This window comes from Sinocyclocheilus grahami, unplaced genomic scaffold (genome assembly GCF_001515645.1).
Source record: "Sinocyclocheilus grahami isolate Dianchi unplaced genomic scaffold, SAMN03320097.WGS_v1.1 scaffold150.1, whole genome shotgun sequence".
Classification (NCBI taxonomy): Eukaryota; Metazoa; Chordata; class Actinopteri; order Cypriniformes; family Cyprinidae; genus Sinocyclocheilus; species Sinocyclocheilus grahami.
The window spans coordinates 2,717,876-2,731,813 of NW_015505329.1; the positions used below are offsets into that span (position 1 = coordinate 2,717,876).

General features: G+C 36.6%; 1 protein-coding gene across 3 annotated transcripts in view; it reads left to right on the forward strand.

Annotated features, from left to right (window-relative positions):
• Positions 1-13,938, forward strand: part of LOC107592159 (phosphatidylinositol transfer protein alpha isoform) — a 27,457-nt gene that overhangs the window by 1,729 nt on the left and 11,790 nt on the right. For all 3 annotated transcript variants that reach the window (XM_016281561.1, XM_016281560.1, XM_016281562.1), the window contains exon 2: positions 6,418-6,448. In XM_016281561.1, coding sequence (XP_016137047.1) covers positions 6,418-6,448 — 31 coding nt within the window. The remainder of the gene's footprint in view (positions 1-6,417; positions 6,449-13,938) is intronic.

Here is a 13,938-nt window from a genome sequence, read left to right on the forward strand (position 1 = left end):
ATAAGCATTGTTCAGGGCTGCTGTTCCCAAAAGCTTTAATGCTTTCTTATGATACTTTTGGGAAACGCAGCCCTGTTTGAATGCACTTTTAGAAGTGAGTAAACGCTCTCTGTGATTGATTGGTTCTGATTGACATTTGTGTGTGTTCAGATGAGCTGGAAAATAGTTCTATCCTACACAATTACTTGCGAACAAAGGTTATTCATCCAATTCAATGCATTTGTACGCATTATTATTATTATTTTAAATAAACAAAATCACTGGTAAATAAAACACACCTTAGTATCTAGTTTGAGAGTTTGAGTATCGATATTTTCGATACTCGCGTCAGTATCGATACGCCCGTCCCTAGTGTAAACCCACTCTGAAAAATATTAAAATATTGACAGTAATTTTGTTTTGTTAGCACAAGATCCAGACAGCGATTGAGCAGCTGTTGCCAGGGCCGGATTTACGCATAGACATTCTAGGCACGTGCCTATGCTTGCTCGTCCAGGGGGGGCCCAAACACAATGAAGAGATATATCATATTTTTGTTATACTATGGGATATCTACAACAGTAAAAGAACCAAAACCCCAGAAGACATTGAGCAAATAAATATAACAAACAATAGGGTAAAATTGACAAACTATTTCCATGTCTTCAGCCTTTTTTATGTACGGAAATCATGCTTTCTTTCTCCCGTTCTCTCTCACACTCGCACACACAGAACAGACATGCACTTGCGCACACACGCGAAGATGCGGACAGAGACTTGTCATCAGCGCCGCGGCTGCCCCGCGAATTTATCAATAAAAGAGGTTTGCAGCTGAAAAGCTACATGACATTTCTCAGTAGCGAGGTTCTTGAAGCAGTTCAACTTAAAGATTCGCTATTAGTAGATGCTGCTGCTGAATACTGCTGAGAGACACACAGATGCAAGTATTCACACACACTTAATCTCTCTCTCTCTCTAATAACTGCGTTAGCCTGCAGGCCATTAAAATTATTAGAGAAATAATGCACTCCCGAAGTGGTTATGTTGCCACGTCGCCCCACCTATTAACGGAATGGTCTTTCTCAGTTCTCAAACAAATTAAGAACCTACATTCGATATTTATTGACTGAACGCAAGCGCTTATTGCGATAGAAAACACTGTAATGGTTTCCACTGATTAAGAAATTTTTTTGTTTGCTTGGGTGGTAATATTAGGCCTATTATATTAATAGGCCTATTATATTAGGCCTATTATATTAATAGGCCTATTATATTAGGCCTATTATATTAATAGGCCTATTATATTAGGCCTATTATATTAATAGGCCTATTATATTAGGCCTATTATATTAATTAGCGAGGTTCTTGAAGCAGTTCAACTTAAAGATTCGCTATTAGTAGATGCTGCTGCTGAATACTGCTGAGAGACGCACAGATGCAAGTATTCACACACACTTAATCTCTCTCTCTCTCTAATAACTGCGTTAGCCTGCAGGCCATTAAAATTATTAGAGAAATAATGCACTCCCGAAGTGGTTATGTTGCCACGTCGCCCCACCTATTAACGGAATGGTCTTTCTCAGTTCTCAAACAAATTAAGAACCTACATTCGATATTTATTGACTGAACGCAAGCGCTTATTGCGATAGAAAACACTGTAATGGTTTCCACTGATTAAGAAATTTTTTTGTTTGCTTGGGTGGTAATATTAGGCCTATTATATTAATAGGCCTAATATAATAGGCCTATTAATATAATAGGCCTAATATTACCACACAAGCAAACAAAAATATTAGGCCTATTATATTAATAGGCCTATTATATTAGGCCTATTATATTAATAGGGAAGGGGGCCCCAAAAATTCGTTTTACCTATGTCACGAAAAGAGGTAAATCCGGCCCTGGCTGTTGCCATGGTTACTTCCTACGCAAAGTTGATTTTTGTTCGCTTTAGCGCACTCTGAAGTAAACTTCTTTGGTTACTGTGTAAACTTAGGGCACTTTCATCTGGTTAGGCTGGGACACCAGCATTATACCAGTTAACAAGCAAACCATCTGGTTTTTCTCATGCAGGCTACATTTGTCCTTAAAGTGATACTTCGCCCTAAAATGAAAATGATGTCATTAATTACTCACCCTCATGTTGTCCCAAACCCGTAAGACCTTTGTTCATCTTTGGAACACAAATTAAGATATTTTTTTATGAAATCCGAGAGCTTTCTGACAGCAAGGGAACTACCACGTTCAAGGCACAGAAACATAGAAAGAACATCGTTAAAATGGTCCATGTGACATCTGTGGTTCAACCTTAATTTTATGAAGCTATGAGAATACTTTTAGTGCACAAAGAAAACAAAAATAACGACTTTATTCAATGATTTCTTCTCTTCCGGTCAGTCTCCACCACTATTCACGACAATACATCAGAACGCCGGCTCCTGCGTCAAGCAGCATCACATGCATGTGTCATGGTACTGTTTGGAATGACACACAGAATTTTCATTTTTGGGTGAACTATCCCTATCAGAAATACCTCTTTCTCTTTAATTCCCCTGCTGAGGGGTTCTTGCAGGAATGAGTACGCACACATCTTCTGAATGACTCAGCCACGAGCTGAATCTCTTCAACGCGACGCATGTAACAAGGACGCGCTGCAAATGTATTATCATGTGTCATACGCTCCTCGTCGCCGGCATTTCTCTGACGTCACTTTCAGCCACGTCATGGAGATTTCAAGGAATAGAGAGGGTTCCACAGAGAACGAGGTGTCCATTATGCATCATATGTAGCTTATGATTTTAAATAAAAATATGACAGTGTTAATCTTCATATTTTAGAAATGAGCTTACTGCAATAATAAACGAATAATAACAAATGGCACGTTGTTAAGAGGATCCGGTTCTCTTGGCTCTAAAGTGGATGCTTGTACACCTCAGGTCCCTCAGGGTTTGCTGTCCATGGTACTTTCACTAATGCACAAAAATAACTTTCAACACTAAAAATACCCTTGGGCGAAGAATTAGACCTTTAACAGGAATTGAAATGTGGTTTGAGTTTCAGTTTTGATCAGTTGTATTTAATACAGATTAAAATCCAATTTGAATGTTCCTTATATACTCTTTTTGGATAGTTAAGATGAGATTTTCCTTTATTATTTACATTTATGAAGGTAATAAGGTGTTTAAAAACAGTAGTGTAATGAGATCCATATAAATTTTAAACTTAAATCTTGATGTTTATAATAAAAAAGTCTATGGATGTTATGCATTAAACTCAACATATAAGGATTTTTGTGCTTTTATTAGACATAAGTAGTCTACTACCGTATTGGCCCGAATATAAGACGACCCTGATTATAAGACGACCCCCCTTTTTCCAGATGTACCTTTTGGAAAAAGGCTTTTTAAAAACCAAATCTTGTTTTTTCTCAGTAAAACACATTTTATCTTCAATTATTTTCATATTGCATATTTTTCCTATTTTAATTTTTGTTTTGAAAGTATGGTAAAAACTGGTAAAATGTAACAACAATCACATAAAAAAGTTATACACTTTTTGATATACCATAAAAAAAACAAAAACAGGTAGCCCATCTGAATTAGGACATTTAGGCTATCCATCTAATAGTAGCCCACCAATATCTTATTAACAGTAGAAGTTAAATCTTACTGTAGTCTTCAAATCTGGGTACTGTCTTACGTTTTAAAATCACAAAGGGAGTTTGGTCCCATCAGGCTAACGTGACAGTCACGACTCACGCAGCTGTAAGGTTTTCTTTCTCTTTAGTTTTTACTCGCGATCTTTACAACACGCATTACATTACGTATTTCATGGCACACTCGTTTTATGCGTATTTGGCATCACCGATTGTTGTGGGTGTATTATTGACATGTCAAAGTCTAGACCCTGAATATAAGACGACCGCGTTTTTTCAGATGTATTTCCAAGAAAAAAACATCGTCTTATATTCGGGTCAATACGGTATTTGTAGGCTATGTGAGCTAAAGCAGTGAGCTCTTGTTCCGTGTGCCTCTTTCTCACTGCTCTGGTGACACTTTCCTGTGATCCAGTTCACCTCCAGGATTCAGACACAATGTGTTCTGGGTCTCCTACTTAACTTATATGCCATAAAACCTTTTTAGTCACACGTGCCATGCCAATTTTACAATCTATATGGGAGTTTCTCAACACTTCTGGCCTGTAAAATTTTAGAAAATAATCTCTTAACTAGTTTATTTCGTTTGTCTCACTAACAAGTGAGTTTATGGTTACTAACATGGTTTATGATGATTTAAATTTAGATGACCATAGTTTTAATTATGTAATGATTCATATTTTCATAATGGATTTTCATAGTTTAAGACTGAAAAACGGGCTTTAACATTTTTGGGTGAACTAACCCTTTAAGAAAAGGGTAACATCATAAATATTATTCTAAATAATAATAACATATAAATAAGATGCATTAGAAAACTTCAAAAATAAATTATGAAATGTCACATTATTATGTCTTAATCTCTGTCTGAATGCATTTTGTTTCTAATATTTAGTAAAATAGTGAAGCTGACCTTTCAGCTAAATATTGAATTTCAGAATCTATTTGTAAACTTAATTGTCTTATTACCGAAACAATAAGTAAAGACTTTCTTATACAGCGAAATGCTGCCATGCAGGCAAAGGCATTTATAATGCAGAAAGTAGCCTGGGTGTCATGGAGGCAGAGTACATGAGACACCAAATCCAGCACGGTGACCGATAGTCCCTGTTCAGGACACAGGCAGCACTCAGGAGGGCAAGGTGACTCCTGCTATTAGCAGATGCTAACAGCAAACAGTAAAACACACCTGTGCGACCATGGCGTTTGCTAAATGGCGAGACTTCCCTCTGAGTTTATGAAGCATCTGATATATGGTGAGGATAGAAATTCCCTCAAGTGCAAAAGGACTATATACTGCAAAATCATGTTCATAATCAGTATTTTTGATTTGTTTTCCAGTAAAAATATCAGAATTATCCTAACCTCTTATTCTCATCAAAGCATGGACTTCTTTGCCAATGATCTTGTCATATATACATTAAAGGTGAACCTGGTCCTTGACCTCCTGACAAGCTCATGTGTCCTGTCACAGAAGCCCTCATAAATCAGATGTAGACTATCCTGAGGGGTGTGTGTGTGTGTGTGTGTGTGTCATAAGGCAGATAATGAGAGAGCTGTGCTGGATTGGAGCGCGGTAGTGGTGTTGTCTTACTCCTAAGAAGTATTGATTATATATGGGAGCTGCACAGAGTTTGTTACACTGCCAACTACCATCCAGAAACAGTACACAGATATCAGAGATGTGCTTGACAAGGAATAGCTTTTATAGGTTTGCTAATATGAACAGGTTCATTTTGTATTCTGATACTTTAAGCCACTAAATATAACATGTGTTGAAGAGACAAAGCCAAGGAGGTCCTGATGCAGAGATTGTGTTATAGTCTCTTTAAACTTTTTTTTTGCAAGTGCTGTAAGTTATGGTTTATTAGGAATATGAGATGAGCTGAAAATGACTGTGGAAAAATATCAACAAAATTGCTTCGAAACAGAGGGCATGTAACATTAGCGCCAGCTTCCCAAACACTGTTTTCCACTGTGCACTGATACATTTTTCTTAGCTTCTTTAGTGATAAAATAATTGTCAAAAATCTAATGGAAAAAGTGCAAAGATAGCTTTATGTTTAAGTTATATTTATTTGATATTTTAGGGTACTTATGTTGGTGTAAAAATGCAGCATTTATATATTTTTATTTGTTTTTAATTTTTTTAAACATTATATATATATGCACTATACTGTTAAAAAGTTTGGGATCAGTAAGATTTTTTAAAATAAATTAATACTTTTATTCAGCAAGGACACATTAAATTGATCAAACATAAAGTAACACAGTAACATTTATAATGCTACAAAATTTCTACTTCAAATAAATGATGTTCTTTTGATGTTTCTATTCATCAAAGAATCCTAAAAAAAGTATAACTTTTCACAAAAAATATAAAACAGCACAACTTTTTTTACATTGATAATAATAATAACAGTAGTAATAATAAATAAATGAATAAATTACATTTATTACATAATACAAGTAATTCATTACATTCTAAAATATATTAAAACAGAAAACATTAACATTTTTAATAATATTTCACAATATCACTGTTTTTACTGTATTTTGATTAAATAAATGCAGCCATGAAATAATTAAAAAACTTATTTATTTCAAACTTTTCACTGAGTATGTTGTGGTAATAATTTAAGAAATTGTCAGAATAGTGCCCAAAGAAAAATCCTATTCATTTCTGCAGTTTAAGAGACATGATGGTAATAGCTATAATGATAGAGCAAACATGCTTATTACTGGTAGATTTTAAATAATTGGTTTTTCTTGCTCTCTTGCAGTCGAGTGATCCTACCGATTTCTGTGGAGGAGGTAAGTGCAAATTGAGAGTGTGTGTTTGTGAGTGTGTGTTTGTGTACAGCACACAGTGAACGCTGGTAATGACACTGAACCCAAACATTGTTTTGGTATGTATGTGTGCGGCGTCAGTCGCTGATTTGCATGTGTTGAGTTCGGATGACTCAGTCTGAGCTGGTTTTGACAGCAGAGGAGTCACGATGATGTAGTTTCTTGATGCTCTCCATGTGCACTAAGCCACAGATCCGCACACCACTCTGTCATTCAGTCACTTATGAGTCAGTTATCTCAGCAAGAGGATGAATCTTTCTCCTCTCGTGCTGTTTGATCCTGTACAGCCCATGCAGAAACACTAATGCATCATTTCTCTCAGTTTGCGCCAATAATAATAGCTGTGCTTTTGGCCTTGTCAGCAATTCTCACATCTTTGCTTCCTCTCTGTCTCTCATTCTTTCCTCTACCTCATTCAGACTGTGCATTCCCTGTGTCTCCCAGTCTCCTCATTTCCCATGATCCTCTAATCCTCTAGTGTGTCATTCTATTCAGTGATCTGGTCGTGAATATCTAAAGAGTTACCTGATACCACCTCCTTCTGCTTCTCTTTCTCTCAGCTTTTCTCGTCGTCTAGCCTCACGCACATTTGTGATCTGTAAAGAAATAAAATTCACACTTTCACTTTTATGCTTGAGGTGGCAAAAAGGGGGAAGTGCCAACTGCCAGTTTATTTTGAGCATTAAAGGTGCAGTGTGTAATTTTTGACCACAAATCAGAATCAGAATATGCTTTATTCGCCAAGTGTGCTTTTTGCTTTGGAAATTGCTGTTTTGTCAAGTTTTGCAAATAATACACACTGCAACTTTAAAGGAATAGTTCACCCCAAAATGAAACAGATTTGACAGAGATTTGGAGAAATTTAGCCTTACATCACTTGCTCACTAATGGATCCTCTGCAGTGAATGGGTGCTGCCAGAATGAGAGTCCAAACAGCTGATAAAAACATCATAATAATCCAGTCCACCAAATAACGTCTTTTGAAGTGAAAATGTGCATGTTTGTAAGAAACAAATTCAACATTAAAGGATTTGTTCACTTCCAGAAAAAAATTCCTGATAATTTACTCAATCCCATGTCATTCAAAATGTTCATGTCTTTCTTTCTTCAGTCAAATTTTTTTTTTAGGTTTTTGAGGAAAACATTCCATGGATTTTTCTCCATATAATGGAATTCAATGGGACCAAAGGGGTAGAAGGTCTAAATTGCAGTTTCAAGCAGCTTCAAAGGGCTCTACACGATCCCAGCCGAGAAATAAGGGTCTTATCTAGCGAAACGATCGGTCATTTAAAAAAAAAAAAAAAAAAGTGTACTTTTTAACCACAAATGCTCATCTTGCACTAGCTCGACTTCACACATTACGTAGTCAGGTTGGAAAGGTCACGTGTGACCAGGGCTCGAATTGAGGGGGGATGCGGTGGATGGCATCCCCCTGGTTGAAAAAAAAAGACAAAAAGCATCCCCTCAGTAAAAGTACCATCCACCCTTACCATCCCCTTTGGATTAATAATGTGTATTAGGTAAAACTTATCATGCCAATGAAATGTTAAAATGATCTACTTAAGATAATTCACGAATAATGGCGATTGGCCAATCAGAACTCGTTTCTGTAACAAGCTGCGCACAAGCGGAAGCAAGTTTTCGTAATTTTTCGCGCAAAATGGTTCAAGAGCAACTTTTGAATTTCTTTAAAAAGAAGACAACAGAAAAGGTATGATTTTTCCTTCATTAGAATTTAAAAACATTCCCCTGACATAATGTTATTGTGCTGTATGTGTAACTGTGAGGGATTGGGAGATGATTGGAGAGCTGACATTATCGAGTCATTGACCTTACAAAAACACGTCTTGAGAGTCCAAAAGCATTCACTGCGCGATGAAGCCTATTAGAATATAGGTAAAATAACCTTATAATTCAAGCAATTAAAGAAAAAATACCAATGTATGAGTTTTTATGTTTTTATATTCATTGCACAAGCAATGCACTTTTCTGAATATCAGTAGACCTACATGCGTGCGAGCACAAATGTGCTATTAATTTTATACAACAGTGCATAGTAACACGGTGTTTCGTTCCTTGAATGAATCAGTTTTTGAACGAATCAAGTGAGCCAGGTTTTATTGTCATTATAATTTATCCATGACAAGCCTAAACCAGCCAAGGTTTCAGCACAAAAGCACATTTAGCAAAGTATTGTTTAATTATCAATATTGACCAAAATTCCTCCATTTCAGGCCCAATAAGGAAAAAAAAGCTTATACATAATAGTTCATTTAATAAGGCAATTTTTTCAGTAAATAAAAACCTTTTTTAAAAATTAGACAAATTTTGTAATCATTATGTAAAATTAGTTACAGCTAGCCCCCCCGAAAAAATAAATTGACCACACCATCCCCCCTGAATTTTTTTTTACAATTCGACCACTGCGTGTGACGTAGACGGAAGTACCAACCCAGCGTTTACAAAGCGAACGTGCAAAGAAAGTCAAACGCCCTTTACAAAAAAAGATAAAACAACGATGTCAGACGATTTTGAAGTTGGAGGAGAAAATGAGATGGAGTTTTTCGCCCTACCCTAACTTTTTGAACTGGAGTATACAACTAAGAACTAACCGCGCGTGACCTTTCCAACGTGATTACGTAAATGCATGAAGTCCCGGATGCGCATCGCAGAGCAAGTGCAAGACAAGCATTTGTGGTTAAAGAGTATATGATCTTTTTTTTTTTAGAAAATGAACAATCGTTTCGCTAGATGAGACCCTCATTCCTCGGCTGGGATCATGTAGAGCCCTTTAAAGCTGCATTGAAACTGCAATTTGGACCTTCAACCCATTGGGTCTCATTGAAGTCCACTATATGGAGAAAAATCCTGGAATATTTTCCTCAAAAACCTTAATTTCTTTCCACTGAAGAAAGAAAGACATCTTTCTTTCAAGAAACAAATCTTGGATGAGATGGGGGTGAGTAAATTATCAGGAACTTTTTATTGTGGAAGTGAACTAATCCTTTAAAGTGCCCCTATTCCATTTTTAAGGTTCCTAATATTGTTTTGGGAGTCTCCTACAATAGGTTTACATGCATGCAAGGTCAAAAAACGCTTTAATTTTCTCAAAATATGCATTTAACATCACCTCATTTTCCAACAATTCTCAAACGATTCGTTCGAAGCACTTCTAAGATTCGGTCTCTCTAAACCCCTCCTTTCTGTGTGCTACTCTGCGCTGATTGGTCAGATGGCCCAGTCTGTTGTGATCCGTATTTTGAACACTTGAAATAAATCTTGATAGAATTTCTCATGCTTGCAGGGTGTGATTCAGTGGAGCCAGTTGGTCCAGATAAACTGGGTACTGAGCCATCTTTCAAGAGCAAGCGTTTTGTGAATCCCGTGTTGAACTCCCCACGATTAGAGAAGCAGTCGTCAGTAAAATGACATAGGAACACAAAAAAAGATTGGGGTTGTACTAAAGTTGTTCGCGCCCAGCCAACGTAGAACATAGGTGAGATTCAAATTATACCGACGACTCGTTTAGGCTGTTCAGAGTCGATTCTTTCTTTTGGGAGACAATAACTTCATTTATCGTGCACTTTGCTGATCATTTATATTCACATACAGCTACATTACATACTGAATGAAAGGCAATATTCGAAATGGCATAATAAGGGCACTTTAAGATGTTTTTAAATTCACACCATTGCTTCTGGCTAAAATAAGAGTCCTCTATCCATAATATTGCTTTCTAATCTGAATCAGGAGAGAAAGATGCACAGATCAAGCACTATTTACAAGCGAAAACAGTCCAAAACTGGTCTAAACAAATATGTCTGTGAATTTTGATGTGAGAGGACAACGGGGGCTTTTTCACTGGAGTGTTACTATGAATTATGGACAGAATTTAAAATGTCTTGATGTATTTGTTTCTTACAAACATGCAGCTTTTCACTTCACAACACATTAATGATGGACTGGAGTCATGTGGATTACTTTTGGATTATTGTGATGTTTTTATAAGCTGTCTCATTTCTGTTGGCATCCGTTTACCATCCATTGGTGAGCAAGTGATGGCCTGTGGGTGAGTAATTTCTCAGCAAATTTCAGGTATTCCAGCTATTATTAAACAATTTCTTTAAGATCCAGTCACATAATTACCAATCTGATCACAAAAAGCATCTCAGCTGCATTTAGACTACCTGACTCCAGCTGTTTATGTCTTTATAAACCATGGCCTATTAATTTCCTGGTATCTTTGGTGCCATATGAGCAGGTGGGATCTGCCCTGGGGGACAAACCCTTCCTCTAGACCAGATTATACAAATTAAAGGGCTGCTTCCACCTTGTGAGGCCCCTCTTCATCTGCACTCATTTTTACATACCTCAGCATATTCTGCAAAAAAGTACTGACAGCCAAGATTCATTAGGATAATAGTCTTATCAGTTGTGTCACGTAAAGTATGTCTAGGATGAGACATTTTAATGTAAGCCCTTCGTGTCAGGTCAGAGTCTTTTCCTTGCACCCAGTGGGAGTTTAAAAGGTTAAAAAGCAGCTTTTGCAATGCATTACATTCATTAAGACTGCACAATTAAATGGATGTTGAGCAGATTAGATTTAAATTGAGTTGAATGAACCAAGGGTGGGTGAACATTTCTAGTTTCACACTTTCATCATCATTTTCATTGATTAGTGTATTTTCAGTCAGAGTAATGATCCTTATTGTTGAAATGCTGTTATTAGCATAAAGACATTGCAGATAAAATATGATTGGCTTCAGTGGAAAATGGACATTTAAGGGAAGCCAATTCATTTATAAAGGTTGATCTATAATTCATAGAGGTTTATTTTGTGCTTGCCCAGATGAATATGTAGATCTTGAAAAGTATAGTTTGTGATCTGAATAGTGTACTGAAATACTGCAAGATTGTGATTATAATATTGATTTTATGCAGCAGTTCAATAAAAAAAGAAGTTAATAACAACCTTAATTTTCAATGTGGAAGTAAACGATTTCATGTCAATGCACAAGATTTCATTCAAGAATTTTCATGCGATTTTTGCTGTCGTAAGAGCTCGCAGGCAGGAGAAAATCGCAGATGCTCGCATGGTCGCGGCTCGTACCGTGTGAGAAGAATTACGGGCCGATCCGAGATGTTACGAGCACCTCCCGTCCTCCCGATAATTTTCAAACATGTCAAAAAAAATGGGATGCTGTCTGTTTAAATTTGTGGCGTATGTGCGGTTGAATGAGACGATTTGGCAATCCATCTGAAGTTGACCAATCAGAAGATGACAAAAACCATATTCTATAATCATTTTAGTTTAATTATACAGTTCTATTTTTTATTTGTTATTCCGAATGTGCCAAATTTGCCGTTCAGCTTTATGAATGAATATGCCTGTTGTATTTCCAGCAAAACGAGCAAAAACGAGCCTACTCCTTCAATTTCAATTCAATTCAATTTCAATTTTCAATTTATTTTTATTTCGAACTATTAAAAATACAAAAGGAAAAAAACACTTAATAAATATACAAATAAATACCAATAATAATAATAAAAAAAATCTTCAAATATAAATTATTATTATTATATTTATATTATTTTTTTTTAACATATATTCAACCTGTTCGAAATAAAAAAAGGGTAGGTACTTTTGGGTTTTGTCCGTGCATTTTGCTGTCTCATATTTAAAGCCCCTCTCAAAGTCCCTCGAGTTCTTTATGAAGAACAGAAAGTCCATGCTTTTCTCTGCTTTTCAGCCATTCTCTTTGCCATGTCCTTTGTCTTCGTTTTTTTTTTTTTGGACGTCACAAGCCGCCTGCCAGATAAAGAAAACTATTTCAGAATCCACATTTTTATGAATGGCGCGAAACGTAATGCTTACGTCAGAGTTTGTAAAATCATAGTAAATTCGTGTCATGTGTGACTGCCTCCGTACGATTTTCGGATAAACTCAATCGTGACATGTGCCAGAGCTCATGACCTTCCGACCTTCAGAATCGCACCGTTTACGCCCGCCTTTAGACATTAAATAAACAATTAGAATAACAGTGCAGTAAACCTAGTGTGTTTATGATAATGATAATAAAATAATATGATAATAAATACTACTTAACTGTATTATTGTACAGCAAAAGTAACTGGAATCGTCTGACACCGGAAGCCATACACATTCTAGTTGAAAAGGTCCACAACTTCTCTTACGTTAAAAATAAAGTGGATTGAGTAACTTACATTTTAGGCACAATATTGTCAACTACTTAATACGACAAAGTCTCAAAAAATGTGAAAGCAGAAGTGTCACGCATCTCAGAGCAACACAAAGTGTTTTTCGTTTCTGAATGAATTTTAAAACTAATCGGTTTAGTTTTTCAGTGACTCACTCACTTGTTTTGTTGCTGAATGAATTAGAGATTTGAATGAATCGTTTGACTGAATGACTCAAACTCGCACATAAAAAACATAGTTGACTAATATTTCTTAGATTGCTTGAAAATAATAAGGATGAAATCTTAAATCCACATTTCAAAAACACTGAATCGTGGCATGATATTAATTCCTCTTTCTGCAAATTTTGGCCCTCTGTGCCACCCATTTTCATATAATGAATCACCACTGGTCATTAGTCTCCAAGTTTGCAGATGTGAATAAATAATGACAATCGACTTACTTTTGAGCACTGAAAGCAGAGAGCAGCTCTTGTCAGATAAGCTCACATGAATTAAAGCCCTGATCCTTTATCTGCTTTCAGGAGCCTTAAAGACACATTTTATTTGGCGGATGTTGTTTAAAACAAGAGGGCAAAATGCTATTCCTGGAGTCCTTTCATTCAGCAGGGACTGATGGATTAAGAAAGCTTACTTTCTTAAGGGCAGCTGGACAGTTTATGCCCCCTTATGACACTCCCTCATTTCTACCCTTCTTCCTCCTCCTGTTTATAATCATACACGCACACTAACACCATAAGCTGTCTGTCATTGTAGACTGGCTGGCGCATGAGACATCCTTTCCCTCTGTTAGCCTGTCGATTAGTCTGCGCTCACATCTTTTAGCCTGTCCATCACCATCAGTGAACTATAATCAGGGCTTAACCACACTCTCATGTAACCTACACATTATCACATGCTGCTCATTCAAAAAGATTACAGTTTTATACACTGTCACTTTAAAAATAGATGTATGGCACACTAATACAAAAAATAGCACATCCGCTGCAGACGAAACCCTGTCCAATGTTGTGTGTGTGTGTGTGTGTGTGTGTGTGTGTGTGTGTGTGTGTGGTTTCCAGTGCGAGTGGGATGATAATATGTGATGTAGGTTGGATTTTCATAGAGTGCTGCAAAGTGACGCATTCTGCTAATGGCGTCTGATTGGCTAAGAGGACAGAGGAAATCTCTGATTGGCAGAGGAATGATGACACTGCATGAAGATACAGAAATCACAGGAATCATGAAATCCATCCA